The following is a 21778-nucleotide window of genomic DNA, read 5'->3' as shown; positions in this document are numbered from 1 at the left end:
GTGAGTCGAATGCAGTAAATTTTATATTGTTAATATCTTTACTTTTTCTCTTCTTTATCCACCACTGTAATTATCCACAAAAAAAAAACAACAATCGTACTCACTTAAGTATATACAACATTTTGCACATTAATTATAAAAATAAAAACTTGCCTAAAACTATGCTATGTAAATTTTTGCTGTAATTACTGAGTAAATTTATCTATTAAATACTCTTAAAATAACTTTAAAAAGCAATTGCTTAATAATTAAATTATAGTTTATGTTTTAAAGAAAATAATGGTAAAATTTTGGATACTAAACCACCAAGAAATTTTTGGTTAAAAATTTATGGCTCAGCAATTTAAAATTTCTTACAACTAAAGTCCTTGATAAGCTTCTAACAATGGCACAAAACAGCCTCTAAACCGATTCAAACTTTGTTCATCCACTTCAAAATAAGCTCGTAGTGCAGTTGTAAGCCGATAGATGAACGTACTACCAAAGCTGCTGTGAATCATATTTTGTTGCATTTATTTCCAGGCACCATAACTGTAAAACTAAGCATATATTGCGCTGAAATTTGTTGAAATCTACTTCAAAGGAAAAGTATGTACTTTACTATTGTAAGGCAGTTGAGATTTTTTCTAGGGATATATTATGGGCGGGCAACAAAATATGAGCAACATTCATATTGCAAAATAGCAAATCTAGTTAAAATACATGAATCTTCATAAATATTTGTTGAATGAGTATTTGGTCATGTACATGAAGTTTTAAATTGAGTACAAAATCGCTATTTTGTGGTTTGTGAATTATTTGCGTATAAATACTACAATATGTATTAAGTAAAAGTTCAAGTAAGTCAACTTCTACGAAATAAATAAATATATTTTAAGATTTAAATATACAGTACATTTAAAAAATAATTTATATAGGCTTTTATATCTTTTAATATATTTGTTATCGAAAGATGATTATACTTATAGAGTAATGCAATTAAAATAGATGAAATAAAATCGTTTTAGTTAAATTAACAATTAAATTAAGTTAAAGAACTCGTTACTGATTTGCTGAAATACCGCTTATAAATAAAAAAATAAATAAATAAGTGACATCTGTCTTTATTTCGTAAAAATACTGCTTTGAATTCACTTTGTTTTTTATTATTTCTATTTCATGTTATTTAGTATTATTTTAAAACATTTTATTTTATTTCATTTTACTATTTTGCTGTCTTATTTTTATTGGCTTTTTTTTATTTATTTTATTTTATTTTATTTTATATTATATTACTTTATTTCATTTTATTTTATTTTATTTTACTTTCATATTTTATTTTACTTTCATATTTTATTTTCTTCCATAAAATTTTATTTTTCATTATTTCATTTAATTTTTAAAAAAAAAACATAATAAAATATTTAAGACAAATGAATAAAATAAATAAAATAATAAATAAATTGTATATTTTATTAATTAAAATAATTGATAAATATAAAAAAAAATATTTTTCTAATTTTATGTGTTCAATAAACGACCTAACCCCAGTAATAATTCAAAACGTATGGAAAATTGGTCGTTATAACAATTTATTACATATTATGTTATTGTATTCTATTTTTTTTTTTCATTTGATATTATTTCATCTTTTTTTATTTAATTTTATTTTGTTCTATTTTATTTAATTTTTAAATGTGCATAAATTATGCTGATACCTTCACAAAGTTGCAACAAAAGTAATTGTGAAAAATGTGATTGATGAAATATTTTCATAATGTAAATCACAAATCAGTACTGTTTTTAAATAAGAATTATTAAGCAATTATTTATGAACAAATGCTTCTATTTACGCATTAAGACATAATCAACATGAAAGTAACTTCAAGCTGCATGTAGTAACTTTTATTTATGAAATCGGCAATATACACGCGGTATATACACATAAGATACTCTCTTATTTTTTTTTAAATTAAAATTTATAAATGAGTGGAATAAAATAAAGAAATGAATTTTTGTGGTTTCTAATTATTTATATTCTTTGCAATATAATTGTATGTTCTTATTAACTCTTAAAACTGTTTGCACGATTAGGATAGACAGGATTATTAATATACGGTTAGTTCTCAATTATACGAAACGAAGATTTCATGCAAAGAAAGTTTTTGTTATTTCAAAGTCATAGGATACGATGCACCCAAAGTATAGTATTATATAGTAATTCAAAACTCAATTTTGTAAAGAAAATAATTGAAAATGATACATCTAAAACTTACAAGTTAAATTAGATAAGTCAATAAGGTACGCGAAGAGTTTTCTTACTGTAGATGGAGCCAAGACAGTGATAAATGGGCCGAAGTTTAAATCTGAGAATAGCGACCTAAAATACAACAATTTTGCTTAATTTAATCTTTAATAACGGATAACTATCAAAAGCTAAGAATAACCATCCTAACTGATAGCCAAGCGGTAATCAAAGCACTCAAAATCTCTTTAAGTGATATCAAGACTGGTAATGAGATATCTGTATTTGGTGAATATTATTAGTAAAATTAATTGAGAATGGATTGCATTATTTTTATATAATATTGAAGCTTCCACAAACGAAATTGCAAAAAAACTTGCCCGAAAAGAAAAAAAATTTGACTTAACAAAATAATTTCACACAAAAGCGTAAAACTATTGTGTGACTTAAGAAAATAAGATTTAATTTCATTTATTCAGAAGAAAGAAGACGCAGAAGATTTACTTAAACTATTGATATTAAATATACTTCTCGTAACTGAAATTGATTTAAGTAGTGTTTAGAATTAAATGCAAATAACTTAAAAATCAATACAATAATTCTGACATTTGTTTTCGCGGGACTTACTTAAGCACTACAAGCCATTCTTAATACCTATTATATTAGTGCGCTCATCCTTAAATCAAAATCTTTAATCCCCAACCACTCTAAAAAGCTAAGAATAAGAGTCGATGCATCACCTTTTTCAATTGTAAAAGTCTAGACATTTTTAACATGATAAATGTTAAAATTAGTAATATGAATAAACAAAACTGGTAAGCCTTTCAACATGATTATCGTTTTTTTTAATCTGAAAGGCACAAAACCGTATTTTACTGACAAATCTCAAAAAAACTTCAATCGTAAAATTCTCGTGTCTACAAATCAATCACCTTTTTGTGATACACAAACACCTACTCTACGATGGTGCTATATCACGTCTTTATATTCTTGATCATGTCGCATCTTTTCCAATAAAAGCCCAAATCATTTATTATATTGAGGTTAGTTGAGTCAGTGCACTTGAGCACTTTTATTCTCTATTAACTGCGAGGTTTCTTCATAACCCCTCTCTACGCCTTGACTGGAATATCAGACTTAACAATAATTGACCTCAGATCTGCATACCTTCCTGAGGAGCCTGTAACCATTCTGAGATTCGATAGGACGGTGTTTGTAAACCTGTCAGTTTTCGTAAATAATTTCAGGTCTCTATTCTTTATGTATTTTTTGATCGAATCAATCTGAAGGTCCCTGAGGATGTCGTTCATCCTAATGTACCATGATTCCTTAGAGCCTGGCTTTGTGCAATTTCTATCTGGCGAAAAATAGTGTTTGAGGCTTTGCTAAACGCTACACATCCATATAAAAGAGACGGTCGAATTATTTGTATTGAGATTGAGATTTTCCTGTTGGCTATAATACTTTTCCCTTGACTTGGTCTACTTTGGCTGATATAACATAGTATCGTATTTAAAACCTTTCTTCCTCGATAACTGCTACAATGTAGCTACTTCAATTTACTTTGTTATTTTAACCTCACTATTACTGTATTTTATTATTAAATTGCAATAAATACATTCCCAGGTGCAAAAGCGTTTGCTGCTTATATATTCTTGTCTCTTTGATATTTTAATTTGTTATATCTATGTAATAAATAAAAAAACAAAAAATTCAACCAAAAATTCATTTAATTAAAATAATATATAATGAATTTTTGTTGTTGTAGTTCATTACTTTTCGAAAACCTCTTTATAAAAAAATTAAGTTATTTAGATGAATTATGTTTTCTTTGTTTGCGCTTTTTCTCTTATCAAACTTATAGTAAATGCTAAAAGTATGTATAACTCTCGTTATTTCGTTTATATTAATCTGATTTTGATGAAAATATATTAGCAGATGTTGTTGATAAATTGAGAATCGTGCACAACAAGCCAAAAGAACATTCACATATTCAAATATTTTTATTTACTTTAATAATATCACTTATATATTTGAACTAAAAACTATTAATTTTCATTTCATTTCAAGTGCTAAATATTTAACATAATATTTGCATAATTAAAAGAAAATCAACAAAATAAGCCAAGTATTGAATTACCAATTAAAACAAATTTTGCTTGCATTTCTATTTAATATATTATCATATTATCAAGTGCCCGAAAGTATCATTAAAGGCATTTAAAATAATTTTCATATTTGCGAGTATTTCATATTAGTAGCGAAGATAGAAATATTAATTTTAAATATCAACAAAAATTTGTGAATGAAATCACAAGATGGGCTCTTATTATAGTGCATTTAGCACATCGTTACTATGTGAATGATACTTGATTAATAGCCTTACAAAAATTTTGCTAAAATAAAATAAGTAATATTTTTTTCTCTGCATATACTTCTCTATATTATTTACATACATATGTATTTAAATATACATATACATATATTGTATATATAAGTAATACTCATTGCTTGTATAGTAGTTTACAGTAAATGTATATTAAGCATAGAATATCATTGATTAGGATTTACTGAGTAATTTTATTTGAAAATTTAAAAGTCATTTGAAATATTCATTGAATAAGAAAATTAATTTATATGTAGGAACTCTGTAAACCTTGCGAATTAAATTTGAATGAAAACGTATCAATTGAAAATGTATTGAAATGTTCTTCTGATGATGTTTGCATGCAATTACATTTAAATTATAATAAATTAAATTTTCAAATACTAGAAACACACAACAAACACAGCAAATCAATTTAAGTGCCGTTTATGTACTGGAAATGTTGCTAAAGTATTTGCGATAAATTTCACTACACTTTTTTTTAACACAAAAACACAAACGCAGTTCGTAGTTCGCAGCACAGCGTCAAATATTACACATACGCCCCGTCGAACACTTCACAAGCAAATCAAGCTCAAACGTTTTTCAACGTCGAAGGTGTTTGGACGCGGGCTATAAATTAGCAAACGTAGTTGCATTGAAAGAAAAGTTTCGGTTCGTACTTAATATATCAATATTATTATTATATAAAACACATGACTTATTAGAATTTAATACCAAATAAAATTAATTATAAAACAAACATACACTCTATATATATATGATATATAACAAATGACATAAATATTAATTAAAAAAAATATATTTGTTTATAATATACAATATAGATATATATAATAAAATAATAATAACAAAAACCGATATATTTTGTAAAGTAATTATTTTTTAAAAAAATTTGTGTGAAAATTAATAAAATCATTATCTGATCTTTTCGTACTATTATTAATAATTTTTATTATAAAATAAATTAAAGAAAAACCACATTCTACATAAATTTTAATTTTTCCTTAACATATACTTGAATAAAAATAAATAAAATTAATTATAAAGCAAACATACACTATATATATATAATATGTAACATATATATGTGTTTATAATATAATAATAAATATATACAATATAATAATAATTACAAAAACTGTTATATTTTGTAAAGAAATTATTTTTTAAAAAATTGTGTAAAAATTAATAAAATCAATATTGATTTGTAATTCTTAAAGTGATCTTTTCTTACTATTATAAATAATTTTTATTTTAAAATAAATAAAAGAAAAAACATTTTAAATAAATTTTAATTTTTTCTTAATATATGTTTGAATAAAAATAAAAATTAAACCGTTTTATTAATTATTGCCAAAAAATTTGAGTGTCCATTTTACTCCCAACTTATTTTCCAGTGTTATCCTGTTGCTTTGTTATACAGCAATAAAATGCATTCGCCTGTTGGTAATGTAACAGGATTCGTTCTCCTGATGTTAGTGCAAATAGTTTTCCTGGTGCTATTTTGGGTATTCGTGCGTTATGATAAGGAAGCTTTGCCAGTTGGAGCAGGTGAAACTGAAGCTGTAGAGCATGTATCCAAATATCCTCGTAAGTAATATAATTTAATAATTTTTGTTTATTTCAAAAAAATCAACATTTTATTTCAATTAGAAAAAAAATGTATTTAAGGACAATAAAATTATTTTAATTTATGTAGAAGCATATATCATTTATATTAACATTTATTAATTAATTTATTTTATTCATATAAGAATGCTATCAACTTTCTTATATTTAATACAAAAACTAATATTTTAATTCTGATTTTATTATGACTTCAAATTGGGATTAGAAAAAATTCTAAATAAATATTCGGACACGGATATATACAGCTCCAATTTAAGTGAAGATTATATGATTCACACCTTAATAAATGATCAAATGATTCTCTTAATTATTATTATCTTCTTATTTTAATAAACGGGAAATATATTTATAATATATAATATAATATACAAACGCTGTATTCGATCAGGGTTGAGATATAAAAATTTTAATTTAATAATTAAATTCACTTATCGGCATATATTGTACCTCATCGAAATTTTTAAATATATCATAAAATGTTTGAATTTATTGTTCAAAAAATTTTAAATATAAATAATTTCTATTTCTATAAGCGGAGGAATGCACTGTCACAAAAATGTGGCCATTCAAGTAACACAGAGATCTAATAGACAGATCGGGCTTATAAAATCCATGTTTCTTTCATTAAATTGCATGCTGCCGTCATGTGCATCTATTATTTCACTAAGAGTTTTAAGCTTATTATATGATCCTGTCGAGTTTGTGAAATCTTGCTTCACTTAACTTGGGACCAACTATTATCTACGGTTTCCATGTTTCAGTCAACGTTATGTTAGGTATTAAATTTCCCAAGAGTTACAAAACATACCAGTTATATACGAATCAATTTTTTAGAGATGCAGTAAATATTGTTGGTTGAGCTGAGTCAGTGTTCTTATTACCTAATTTAAATTTGAAGTTATCTTTCAAATAGTTATCTATCATTCTGAAGTCCAGAATATGTCGCCACAAAACTAAATTTGTTGTTTGAGAATTTCCTTGATAAATTAGTTTAGACTTCACTACTCCATATGTTTCAGCTATTTGGTATATTACATTGAATAATTTTACTTTTAATACAAGATTAGTTTAATTTTGAAAAAATGTTCCTTACGTTGCTACAGAATTTTTCATAAATAACATTACTCAAATTAAAGAAATCATTTTTTTGATTACTCTTTTATAATTAATCCCTAATACGGTTCATATATGTATCGATGCAAGCGAGGACTTAATACACATAGTAGCTTTAAGTTCAGTACATCAAATTCCATGTTGTACAACATATATATCTAATTTTCGTAATACGGGCAAACAAGAGTACAGAATATTATATAAAGATACTGTATGTGGTCGGTATTACAGAATTACTTGATATATTGTCTGAGTTCATAATATCGGGTACACTCCGCATTAGAAATAGAATAAAACTTTTCTAATATGAGTATCGCAAATAATTGTAATTGAAGAATAGGACAAAATTTTATAATACGTATTAAGTAAATTAATAGAATCTTATTTACGCTTAAATTAAGGTTACTGAATGCATAATGCATAAGCTGTACTATAAATATAAGTGATAGATAATAAATAATATCGATATAGTAATATATTAAGAACTGAAAAGACTATCTTATTACAAATAACCATTCGATATATACAATGTTACGGGTGCCATGAATAAATTTCTAACAGAATATTATATTAACTAATAAAAATTTAGAAATATGTTAAGGTAAACCCTTCAATTCATTTCTTTCTTTAGTTACTATACAGAAGCAATAATTTCAATTGCAGTAATTATTTTTATCCATGTTATCTTGCATGCTAATTCAATGACGTATCAAACTAATGAAAAACGATATAAATGATATAAATAAAATTGAAATAAAAGAATTTACTTAATTTCACGTAAATCAGTGTCAGTTTACACTTTATTACTTTTTGAAATTGCATTAAGCAATTAAAATGCTTGCACAAATGACAGTCAGATACAAATATCTTTCTGCATCAGAATAATTAATATTAAAACATTGTTTAATAATTTTAAATTGTTTTCTAGTTTTTACAAATTATTAAATTTTACATAGACAAATACTATTACTATAATATAAAATGAAAGTTCAATATACAAGCATACTAATATTTTACAAATGAATTAAAAGGCTCCTATTAAAAAAAAAGCTTACAATTGACACCTCAAATAAATAGTAGTTTTTCCTTTTATCCTAATTATTATATACCTTTAATTTTTTAAAAAATATTTGTTTTTATTTTATTGCATTCTACACACGATTTTTTCGTATGACTTCAATTAAAAAATATTAGCTGATAGATGTTAATTTCAAGTGACAGTGACGCCTTAAATCAGTTGATTTATTTATAGTGATCTCATTTATATGAAAGCTTTTTGTAGGGTAAATGATCTTCTTTACCTGCCTTAATGAGCAAAGCTGCCTAAATGAGACCAGTGGAAACATAGTATTATATATAAATAAAATTATCATTAAACCAATTTGGACATTTGAAGTTTAATTATTTTGTAATATTAGTCAATAGTAGTATTAGTACGTAGTTAGAAATATAAGCATCAATTGCAAAAGCACTATGATATATCAAAAATGAAAATATTTATAAAGATATACAGAAACCAATGATTAATTCAAAGAAATCACTGTCACAAAATGAAAAGTTAACAGTTTAATTTTTTTCTATAAACATAATGTGAAATACATAAACTGGCATAAAGAAAAACTAAAATACGAGTATAATTAGTTTCTTTTTCTTATCTCATCAACGCTTTAATTTTTTACCATTGAAAGATTGTGTTTTGTACAATAGTATTAGATACTTTATTTTTTTAATACAATTTGATAATAATTGACATATAAAATATAATTACATATATATCTGTTTTATAAATAAATTCGGTAAACTTTATGTTATAAATTATTTTATTTATATTGGTAATATGTAATATATTCGTATTATTAATCTTAATATATTATAATGGTTAATAGTTAAACCTTTTTTTAACATTTTAGCTTTTTTTGTATCTCATTTAGATATACAGAAAGTAAAAGTTGTAATACAACTAGTCTTTTTAAAATTGTGAACTGTTGTAAGATCTGATACTATTATCAATAATAATAAAACTATTATAAAACTATTATACTATTATCAATAAAAACAATACTAAACCTAATACTACTTAGTACAGTCAATTTATCACGTGGTGCTATAAGTACAATGTGATAAAAAGTATTAGGTATAATTCCAATTTGCTTTAGAACATTATATATAATGTATGTATAATGTATATCTTTTATCTTTTAATGTATATCTTTTATATGAAGTCTCAAAATCCATTTCGATGGAAATCTTCTTTTACATTTTGGGGCTTCTATAACTATTTATAATTTTATAATATTGATATACGTAGTTTAAGCAATTTAATATTGTTTCTCAAAGAAGTGTTATTATAGAACTGAAATGAATAGAAAACGTTTGTTGTGACGTTTCAATAAATCACGTAGGCAACTTGCTTTGTATTAAAATATATTATTCTTGTAGGGAGGGTATCCATAATAATTACATTCTCTTTCAAAATGAAATATATATAGGTTAGAGATTTTTTTTAATTTTTATTTTTTATAAAATGTTTATTTTAAATACTTTACTCTTTATAATTATATTTTCTATTGCTTATCTCTTCAGAGCATTATTTCACTGTAAATTTTACGAATTATGTCATTTAATTTAGATAAAATCTTTTATCTTTTGAGCTTTATCTAATGAATTTTTTTCTGTTTTTATGTAATCTTACTAACAAAAAAAAATGTTTTCATTAGTTATTTAATGAAATATATTTTTTATTTATTTGTTATGCATTATTTCAACTAATTATAATTTTAAGTTATGTGGAATGTTTTTGCGTCAAGAACTTATCTCAAAATATACTTACTTAATGTGAAATATCATATATTAATCATGTTGAAAAATGAAAGATTATATTTTCAATCATAATTACAAGTCTTTTATTAGAAATGATAATGACTAATGCTAAAAAATTTACTACGAAGCTTTGTGGACTGACATATATTTTGATAAAGTCATGCGTATACTAAAAGTTATTAATACATTCACTAAGTTTTGTAAAAATAAATAATTTACAAATGTTTGTTATACAAAAATATATTTTTGCAATACATTCATTTAGTTTTCATTACCCTAAAATATTAAGGAATATTTTTAAATATAAATAATTTTGACGATGGAAAAAAATAGCCCACGCTGTCAGCCTTGTGAATATAAAAATGTTATTGAATATATTAATAATAATAATAATATAATATTATATTATTATAATAGAATTAGTATTGTTCTGTAAATATGTATATGTATATATTTATTTTCTTAAGACCTTTCATGTAAAATATATAGAAAAGTAAAAAATGTATATACTTTTTTAACAAAAACTATTCAAGATTATATAATTTAATGTTCAGTAATTTTTATATGTTATTATATGTAAAAAAATTTTAATTAAAAACTTTCATAAATTTATTCAAAATGATATGCGATTGTTTACATATTCAAATTAAGTATTTTATAAGAATTTTAGTAGGAAGGTTTCGTTCAGTAGTAAACTACAACAACAAATATTTTTTTTATTGTTTTAATTCATTGAATTCTTGGTTGACCATACAGCTGCTTCGACTATTGGTAAATATTCATCATTAGTATTATAATTTATTATAAATAATTATGTTATTATTATTTCTATTTAATTATTCAATCAATTTTTATTACGAACAATATTTATTCAGTTTTTATATTTTTTACCGGGTTAGGACGTTTATTTAACACATCACTTCATGAAAATGTTTTTTTAAATACAATAAAAAATTACACTTTTTAAACAGTGTTAAATATTTAGTTATATATAATTTTTATTAAAAAAAATTAAAAAATTATTTTAATTACAGATATTTCGTGTATTTCTTCAGTGTATAAACAAAGATTTAATTAATCTTAAATAATTTTTTTTTAAATTGCAATTGCCAATAATAAAACTACGTACTTAATATTATCTGGTATAAATTATGGCTTTTTAGCTCTGAATAATATAAAAATAAATAAAAATGCAAAACTTCCTTATTTTATCATTTTATAAATTAAATCGTAGTTGTCGTAAATCCATTAAAAATTTAATGGATTTATTCAATGAAGTGATTTTTTGTATATCACTTAAAATATTGTTTGTTTCAGTCTATGCAACTACCTAGCTTTCCTCTAGATTAAAAGTATGATACGAGCGAGTACTTAGGCAAGACTTTTTCTCGAATGAAATAATAAGATTTAAGAAATATTAGCCCATTTTCATCCAATTATAATTAAAAATTATTAATGAACAGTTAATAAAATGCTATGTTTAATTTTTATGTGTAATTTCATACCATAACATAATATTACTGCTTAATTGTTAAACTTCATATATTCAAGTAATTAATGAAATATAATCTTCCAAGAAACAAGAATTTGTTGTGATGTTTAATTCTCTTAAAGAAATTTGATATTGAATACATATGTTTACAAGAAATTTATTTATTTACTTTAGATCAAATTTAATAATAATTTTATTTAACGCTGCTAATACAATATTTTTAATGCGATTTCTCATTAAGTTTATTTATTTACTCTAAAATTTAACAACTTGTGCGTGTTTTGTATATATTTCGTTTTAATGGATATTCTTGACTGCGAAATGCCCAGACAAAAAACAACAAATATAAATTATTAACCCTACATATACACTTAAACACATAAAAATATTTATTAAGATTAATTAAATATTTTGTTTATGTTTTCATTTTTATTATATATTATCATGTGATAATATATTAAGAAAGATTAATTGCTGATGCAATTTGAAGGATAAATATATAAAAAAATTACTTCAAAATAGAAAACAAATAACCAGAATTTTTATAAAATTATAAGCTTCTTATTAACACACTACATTAGTTTATATATCTAAATTATATTATTTATTTAATTTTAAATAAAATCTTTGAAATGCAAGATCGGGTCTATTGTGCCCCTTCTGATTTTAGAGTAGGTCTCTAAGCCCCCTGTTGTGTCTATAAAAAGTAATATAAAACCTACTTTACAGAGTTTTATTGCCTCTTCCGTAAGAATATACATTCCCAAGAGCCTATTCTGTATGTGTATTAGCGCAGGGCAATTAGAATAGTTTTGAATATATTCAAGAAGTTAAAAGATTTTACTGTTAACGATATCAGTAAATTCGTTGTTTTAATGCCGACGTTAGTTAATAGCAGAAAATGTAATTTAACTGAACTTAGTATGTAACCGCCTTTGAAGAAAAAACAGCAATACTTTATTAATGAAAATAAATGAAATGAATGAAATGAAATGAATTAATGAAAATATTCATATAGAATAAAAATGTTGTTTATTCTTTATTAATTGGCATTAATTCTGCAGAAATTATTTTTATTTATATAAAAAAAATTATCCTTAAATTGAGCATATTCTAAACAGTAAAGGCTACAATAAAAAAACTCGGCCATCGATAATGAATGATTGATTTTCTTAACTAACAATAGATTACTGGTAGTTGTACAACCTTAAATTGAAATTGTCTAATGTTGAGCCTTTTCCGAGTTAGTGAATCCGGGCACTTTTACTCTTTGATAGCTGAAGAATCCCACCCATCTCACTGACTAATATGTGTATTCCTCATAAGCTTCATGATTATTAAATTAGTGATTACTCTGAGATTAGATACTGCTAAGACAGGCTGCCCTGTCGGTTTTCGCATATAGCTTTATGTATTTTTTGACCGAATCTATTGTAAGGTTTCTTGGAATTTCTTAAAACGGCTTATAATTTTCAACTGATTGTTTAGTCAGTCTTGAAGATATTTCTGAAACTATTATTATATAAACTACATATCAATAATTAAACAAAGATATAGCCTGTAAAGACTACGAAATTTCATATATTTTAAAAGCCAACAAAGCAGAATAATAAGGGAAATAACTTTTTAACACTCCTATTATTATCGAAAATTAAGAAATCGTTGTATATATACAATTAGACATAATACATTCCAAATATTTCATGAATTTATTATAAGACTTGAAGAGTCATACAATTGGACACTTTAAATTTGATTTGATTAATATTACAAGGCAAATTATGTATGCATTAAATCATAGTCGTAGACTTTGCAAATTAAGTGCTAATCCAAATAAGCCTATTTACACTAATTAAAAACTATTTATAATAAATAATCCATAATGTTTGATTCGAATAAATAAATGTTCTTATGCTCATAGGACATTTTCATACAGACGTATGCACAGATGCACCCACATTCCAACTTACTTAAAAACAAACTTAATTTGCATATTTTCCTCAAAGTCATACGTTTGTGTATGTGCAACATGTTGTCGGTTCCCTTGGCTGCGACTTGTTGCAATTCATTATACAAATAAAGTAATTCATAATTTCGACTAATTGCAGGCAAAGATAAACTCTCCATTAATCTTAATGCAATCAGCTTTTGGCAGTGCAATTGTTGTCCTAATTAAACCAATTAAAATTAATTGATACTTGCATACATAAAAGATAAATTAACACATACAAAGCCAAGCACACACATACACACACATCACAGGAACGCATATTAAAATGTAGTTCTCAATTAAAAAGCCATAAATACTTTTAATAAGTGACTGCAGTGTGAATGAGTGTTTTGGGTGGCAGTTCGTTGTTTTGATTAAAAGTTTAATTTCTGCTTTAAAACATATAAAATGCTTACGAAATTTAAATAAATAAATTAATTTTTTTTTTGTTTGAAATATTCATCCACACTAATAAAATTTACGATATCCATTGGAGCTAGTGGCAATTTATCAGCAACAATATAATTTTCCATTAACGGATACAAAAAAAATTTATTGATGCAGATGGTGCATGTGCTACGCCTACTTTTATGTGCAATTAAATTTAAATAAACGTTCCCAGTTTATTATTGTTTATACAACATTTTTTAATGTGCACTAATTTTAGCAATAAATTTCTCATATACAATATTTTACTCAGTTCGACTATTCTATTTTGTCCATAAATGCCTGCACCACCCTGACCACTATTTCGCAGCTGTAAATAGGAACATAAATTCTTATAAAGTCATAAAGCAAGGACGGATGTGCTACGTGGTCTGTTTTTTCATTCTAATATCTACCTGATGTATTTTTGTTTATTTCGTTTTTATATGCTAGAATCCTCTTCAGCTAAAAATCTTTTATTTGTTTTATAAAAAAGATGATTTTTTTTTCTTATGTTGAAAGCAAAACAATTTATATATCAGCTATTGGCTACAATGTAAGTTAAGGATATCATCTATCTTGGCACCATTATTACTAACAACAACGATGTCAGCTTAAAGATTAGATAAAAAATTACGATTGCCAAAAAATGCTACTATAAGTTGAGTAACAATTAAAATATAGTGCGATCTCTCTCGTTCAATAAAACTTACCCTCTATAAGCCGCTCATCCAACATGTGCTTCTGTATGGCGCAGAAACATAATTGCTATCACAGAATAATGAAACAACACTGGAACTATTGTAGAGAAAATTTTTTTATAAGGTCATTAGTCTTCTATGAGTCTTCATGAAGTCATGAGTCTTCATTCCGTCCAGTACCATATCGGAATGAATCGCAAACTGAACGAGACTTATCAGGGTTTTGACATCATTCAGCGAATTAACATCCTGCGGCTTTGCTGCCTTGATCATATCGTGTGAATAAATAACGATTCTTCAGCGAAAAACATGTTCGAAACGGCACTGTAGGAAATAATCATGTTTTCGGTGAGGTAATCAAGTTGAGAAACCACTTGTCTCTTTTAGTGTATGAGACTGGAAAAGGCGTGTACGCAATAGCAACCTCTAGAGGATCGACTGGAAAGAAGTGGCGTTAATCCACTTATGTAACTTATATTAATTATGTGGTTCATACTATTCCGACCCAGATATATTTTGACGAAAACTACCATGTTCTTAATATGAGTTGAGCAAGTAATAAATGTTGCCAAAAATAATTCTAGAGCTATTTTTAGTAAAAACATATATTATTATTATATTTTTCTTCGGTTTACTTGTTATTGAATTATTTTATATCTATGTTATATAAAATAGATTTAATGTTAATCCTTTAAAAATAAATAGATTTAATGTTAATTCTTTAAAAATAAATATTATCTTCTTTAAGTGATTTTTGTTATTGTTAAACAATTTTAAATTATTCTCAGTTTTTTCCTTAAGTACTAAAAAAAATATACCAAATCTACGCGCGTTAAGAAAAATATTCCTCACTTCTCGGTATCTTAGCCGGTCTAATATTTTACAAAGTATTAGTACCCTTGTGAAACTAAATTGTATTGATTTATTTTCAGCAGTTTGAGGTTAATTTGAGACTTGAAATAAGTCTAAAAACATTAATTCCAGAAATCTTCAAATTTCCCTTTTATCCTTCTAATGATGAGGAAGTTTTCATATACATATCAAAATCGAAAATAAAAAGAAACAAGCACTATTAAAATATTTTAAAATTATTTTTTTTAAAAAAAAGGAGTGGAATTTCAAACATGGTATCTAAAATAACAAGTTTTTATGTAGCATGTGTGTTGAAGATACGAAATCCAAATTTCCAAAATTTGATAGAATTTGTTTAAAATTTTTAGTAGTCGACATATAGGTATATATCCCAAACTGTTTGCTGCAGTTTGACGGCATGTAACATAATATGTTAAACATATACAATAAATCGAAAGTTCATTCATATCTCGTAAACTGTTTAAAAATGTATTCAATTGTTTATTTTATGTATATTTTAGAAATGATTGAATTCAATCTTGAGTAAAAAACAACACATATTTTTTGCATTCTGCCATTTAGACACGTATTTGTCGTGTTATTCAAAACAAAAAAAATCAGGGTTAAATTTGTTATTTAAGAAGTTCCACTAAAACTTTATCTCTACCTCTTTTCTATATTTTTCAGAGTTTAATAATTTAAAAAATATTTTTAATATATCAACTAATTTGAACGAAACAGTTTTAAATTTGTCACACAGATGGTTTCACTTAAATTAATTTGTTTCGAATTAAAAAATGTGTCTCCATTATACTTAATTAAAAATTTAATGAAGTAATTAATTAATAATTTATATTCACAAATGCGGTTTACATTTATATGTGTAGTACGTGAGGTACAATAATGTTCAGAACATAAAGTTTTTAATATTGTAAAATTAATTAAATTGTAAGTAATATTTTGTAGAATACTTTTTAACTTCCTCAAGTACTGTCAAAAACTTTATATAATATCTATAGTTGCATTTATTTTTACAATGCGAATGGTATTGTCAATTAACATATGTATACATATATAGATACTACTAAATATATATTACTTAAAATTTATTTTTAAAGTAATATATTTTTATATTAAATAATATCGTTCAAATAGCATAAAAGATAATTTGCAATGATATGTCTTCCTACTTTAATTATACATTGTATTTATGTATACTATATTAATATACTCTAAAGTACTTTAATGTCTTTACTATGTTATATTATTTTTAATCACGATAAGTGCTTAGTTAAAGTCAATTACAAATATTTTTATCCATGCTGTGCTATTGTACTGTTAAATTTATATGTTTGCATGTTTGTGTTTTAAATACTTGTAAACTTAAGTATGATCATTTAAGTCTAATTAATTTAATTAGCTCAAATTATGCTAATCAGGCAATGACTGATTCAATTAAGTCTTGTTTTTTATTTTATTTACTACATAATTAAATATATATAAATATATATATATATATCTATATATGTATTTAATATTAATTTATGCATTCATAATTGAAACTATAGAAATTATGAGTTTCTATGTTGTTTAGTGTAAACAATTCAAAGCAATAATTATATTATTTTTAATTTAATTGTATAAGTTTTCGGTATAGAATTTATGTGTGATAAAATAATAAATAATTTGCTATTAAAATGTTTTTACATATTTGCAATTGTATTTTACTAATATTTGAAATAATTTTATAGAATTCCAGGATATTCAAGTGATGATATTTATTGGATTTGGCTTTTTGATGACATTTTTGCGTAAATATGGTTACAGTGCAACAGGTTATACATTATTTTTAGGTGCACTCGTTATCCAGTGGGCAGTGCTAATAAAGGGTTTCATTCACATGGAAGGTGGTAAAATTAGGTAAGTAATGAGAATTTTAATAAAACAAATGATACTTAACAAAATATAGTGAATAGCAATAATTATTCCATTTATATAAATTAAATTAAAAATTACAATGTAAAATTTTGAATTTAGGAAAACCACATATGTGTTTTATTTAAATAGCGTTCACATAAGTAATTGTATTATTTTAAACGCAAAAGCTTGATATATTAACAGTTTTTTTATGTAATAAAACACAGCTTAGAATATTTTAAACTTTAAGTTCATGCCTTGCTGGTAACAGATTCCAGATATGTTACTAAAATTGTACTGTAATTATTAACTTAACAAAAAAAAATATTTACAGCAATCAAAAAATTTATTTAAGTCCTGCTTTAATCTACTCGATGATTTTTAATAATTTCATTCAAGTATATATATAATGTAAAATAATATACTATAATACAGTGGAAGTGCTTTTATAAATAAGACCTAAACTTACACAAACGATTTGGGAGAAAAATTTGATGTCTAAATATAATTCTTAAGGCTATTTTTTTGAAAATAAAAACATTTTACTTTAATCAGCATATTAAACTTGAAAACCATATAAATATAAACAATAAACTGAATTAATAAACTAAAAATGTCAAAAAATGGAATATATGCAAGGAAATTTATTAAATTAAATAAATACTTAAATCTTCAGTAAATGATAAAAATCAAATTCAAAACAGAAATTATTTTCCGCTTACGTTAATTAATTATAATATTAATGAAAAATTATAACTACATGAAGTATCTAATTACAAGTTCCAACAATATACAGTAAATTAGTAACAATAAATATTACACTTTTTAACAATAATAAAAGGAGGCAGTAGAGCAGAACACTACGACATAAGTAAATCTTTTGCGCTTATCTAATCCAATAGACTAAATTATGTCTTTATTTAAGGAAATTTGTAACGAACCTATTTCGCACATAAAGTTACATTGATATCTGGAAGACCTAACGTACGACGCAGATAGAGGCTTTGTTACAGAAATGTAAATTTCTTTGTTATGGAACAAATGGGTTCGTGGTGGAAATGTAAATTTCTGCCACGCCTTGTAAGGGTACTAACGAAATGTATATTTCGTATGCCCAGGAACGATATATTTATTTGATGATCGCAAATGGGAATTGTTATTATCTTGGGAATATTCACTAACGCAATGTTGATTTCGTTAGCTGTGGAATGGTATGGGTAATAATACCTTTGGGTAACTATCACCTTACCACTGATCTGCTAATGAAATGTTGATGTCGTTAGTAATAAATAAGCAATAGAAATGCAGATTTCTATTACTTAATAACAAAATGGGAATAGAAATGTAAATTTCTATTCTTTATGCTTTAGCACGTATGTTTTTTGTGATCCGTCTTCTAGCTCGTTACCTTGCTGAATGCCTTGGTTGCATTTTTCTCCCGCCTTTTATACCGGAGAAGTGTGATGTACTCTGGTGTTCTGTTTACAAAATTTGCCTATACAAATTTTATTATTGTTTTGTTGTTATTTATTATATTATATTTGATGGTGGTCATTTAAACAAAAACAATTTAATATATAAACAAGTAATATATTAAAAAATTTTACATACAACTTAACTTCTGTCAATACAATTTGTCTAGAAAACTTATAATTGCGTCTGGTTCTGAGTAGTTATTTATGAAACATTCAACTTTTATATTTTCATCTTGTTAATTAATAGTCGTAGACTAATTTTCTTTCGTCTACATAAATTTCAACAAAATATTCGAAACATTCAATTTACTTAGTTACTTAAATGAAATCATTTTTTCTTATAAATTCTTTTTGGTTCTTTAGCTTTTTCTTATTAAAAATTACGATACAAAATAAATTCTTTGTCCTCTAATTTATATATCCCTAATATGTTTAGCCTTAAGTGTACGCACTTTTAGTGCTAATTAATTTCTTATTTTGTTGCACATTTGTCTGCAATTACGACCACAACTGATTCCTTTTGGAAAAAGGATAAAACTTTATAAAAGGAAGAAAACGCTTTAAGCGCACCAAAGTTCATTCGTGCCGTAATATTAAAAGAAATATCAAAAACTCATTTAGTGCAGAAGGATAAATACAAAAAAAAAACAAAATAAATAAAAGTAAGGACGAAACTAGTTAAACTTACTGCAACTTGAAATATATATAAAAAAATTAAAAAGATTCTGAAAAAATAGATTAAGATTTTATCTGAAAATAAATAAAAATGCTACAGCAAAAGTTCAAGGGAATGGAACATTTCCACCGGTTCTTTGAACCATACAATTCATATAAGCATGCATTAAAAACTTTTTAATTTTATATTAAGTTTATTTAAAATATTATATTTTTTATTAAAATTTAATTCAATTTTTTATATCATAAAAATTCTGAATTTAAAATAATTTAATGTAATTGAAGTTTAAATGGTTGAAATAAGTACATAATATATACACTTAAGTTTTTTTAAGGTTTATACAAAAATATTATTAGTTATATTAATATATTTTTATATATATTTAATATATATATATGTATTCTTTTATTATATTGTACTTTTAATTTCAGCATGCGTTAAGTATATTTCTCTAGATCTTGTTTTTATATATAATCAACTAAATTATATCCTTACTTTTAAGTATGCAAACTTAACATTCATGAGGAGAAATTAATCTAATTAAAATAAGTATTTTTTGTTTTCATGACATTTCACACTTCAAAAATCATAATTTTAAACAGTAAACGGTTTTAGCTTATATTATCTTATACCAAGTACCATTCTAGGTATTTAAATTCTTTAACCGATTTGAAGTGTATATCATCTAAAATAAATACATCTTGTTTTCTACCATTACTTGATCGTATTATATATTTTCTTTTGTTGTGATCAATCCAAAATAAATTCTGTTTCTAGAGTATGTATGTTATGCTCCATCACATTGCTAGCAGTACTTGGACGTATATGTTTCCTTTTAATGTTTCTAAAGCTCGTTCGCTTAAGCTTTGCTTTAAATAGCATTACTGAAAACCTGTGCTTATGACATTATATATCGTATCATATTACTTCATAAGAGTTTGTAAGTTCTCATGGTATGAAGGCTCCATTTTTTGTGTTAATTGAATTAATTCTTGACATAATCAATTTACAATAGAAACAAACTCACTTTTTATCAAACACATCATTGCCTATTCAAAGCTAATTTCAAACTTATATGACTCACAGTAAGTTTATAGCGCACAACTTAAAAAGCAACAATCCATTTGGGGAAAAAAATTAACAAAAACTTTAAGATTGCATTTCCGCTTACTATATGCCGGTAAAAACTTATATCCTTCCGTTGCCGGTTTTGTGCCAGTACACACCTTATGATCAACACACAAAGCCAGACAAAGCCACTTAAGATGCGCCACAACTATATTTACTTATATACGTTGCATTTGCTGTCAGCTTTTTCGTGAAATTCGTATATGGAATTGTAGTTGCAATTCTACTTCATATTTTTAAATATATTTTTTTTTTTGCTGTTTTTCAAGAGCTCTACAAACTTATAAACCACGCTTATATTGCCAACATTTACTGCAGTTAATGCAATTGGTGCACAATGCCGCTGTTAGGTACTAACTATAACACTCTTAGAAAGGATGTTAAAATTCTATAATCCTTACACATTTTGCTTTATGCTTATCCTTATTTGATACGGTTTTTCCTCTTACTTTCCTACATTTAGCTTATCGTTAGAAAACATAATTGATGCTGACATCGCTGCTGCAGTACCATTGATTAGTATGGGTGCCTTACTGGGACGTACCACGCCCATTCAATTACTTTTTATGGCACTCTTCGAAGTCGCGCTGTTTGCTGCCAATGAGTACGTTGCTTTGGATATCTTAAGTGTAAGTAAATATGTGGAATGAAACGTACTCTCAAATATAAGCACTTTCCTAAGATATGTATTCATTTTAAAATGAAATCGTATATGTACTTATTTTAAATATAGAATGTATTAGAAGAAACAGTGACTCATTGTTAGATTTATAACTTCATAATGTTTCATTAATTTCAACTAAAAAATTAGTCAACCCTGAAAAGTTGTTGGATAAAATAAAAAAATTGTTAACAAATATACGGTGATTCTTTATATTATTAGCATCAAAAATTTATATTAACCACTTTTTTATAACCAGGATTTGAAACTAATTTTTTTAACATA

The 21778-nt window shown here is 24.8% G+C and overlaps 2 protein-coding genes across 3 annotated transcripts in view; one reads left to right on the top strand and one right to left on the bottom strand.

The window, feature by feature from the left end:
- Window positions 1–21778, bottom strand: part of LOC119673361 — a 116001-nt gene that overhangs the window by 39951 nt on the left and 54272 nt on the right. The gene's annotated exons all lie outside the window — the stretch shown is intronic.
- The window catches only part of LOC119673356 (ammonium transporter Rh type B), a 32893-nt gene continuing 16279 nt past the window's right edge, over window positions 5165–21778 (top strand). Inside the window, exons 1-4 of one of the 2 annotated variants that reach the window (XM_038084619.1) lie at window positions 5165–5264; window positions 6011–6203; window positions 17388–17556; window positions 21296–21461. In XM_038084619.1, coding sequence (XP_037940547.1) covers window positions 6044–6203; window positions 17388–17556; window positions 21296–21461 — 495 coding nt within the window. In that variant the 5' untranslated portion in view covers window positions 5165–5264; window positions 6011–6043. The remainder of the gene's footprint in view (window positions 5265–6010; window positions 6204–17387; window positions 17557–21295; window positions 21462–21778) is intronic. The other variant, XM_038084620.1, reaches the window with a different exon arrangement.

This window comes from Teleopsis dalmanni, chromosome 1, assembly GCF_002237135.1.
Source record: "Teleopsis dalmanni isolate 2A chromosome 1, ASM223713v2, whole genome shotgun sequence".
Lineage (NCBI taxonomy): Eukaryota > Metazoa > Arthropoda > Insecta > Diptera > Diopsidae > Teleopsis > Teleopsis dalmanni.
This window is presented reverse-complemented; position numbering and strand designations above follow the sequence as displayed.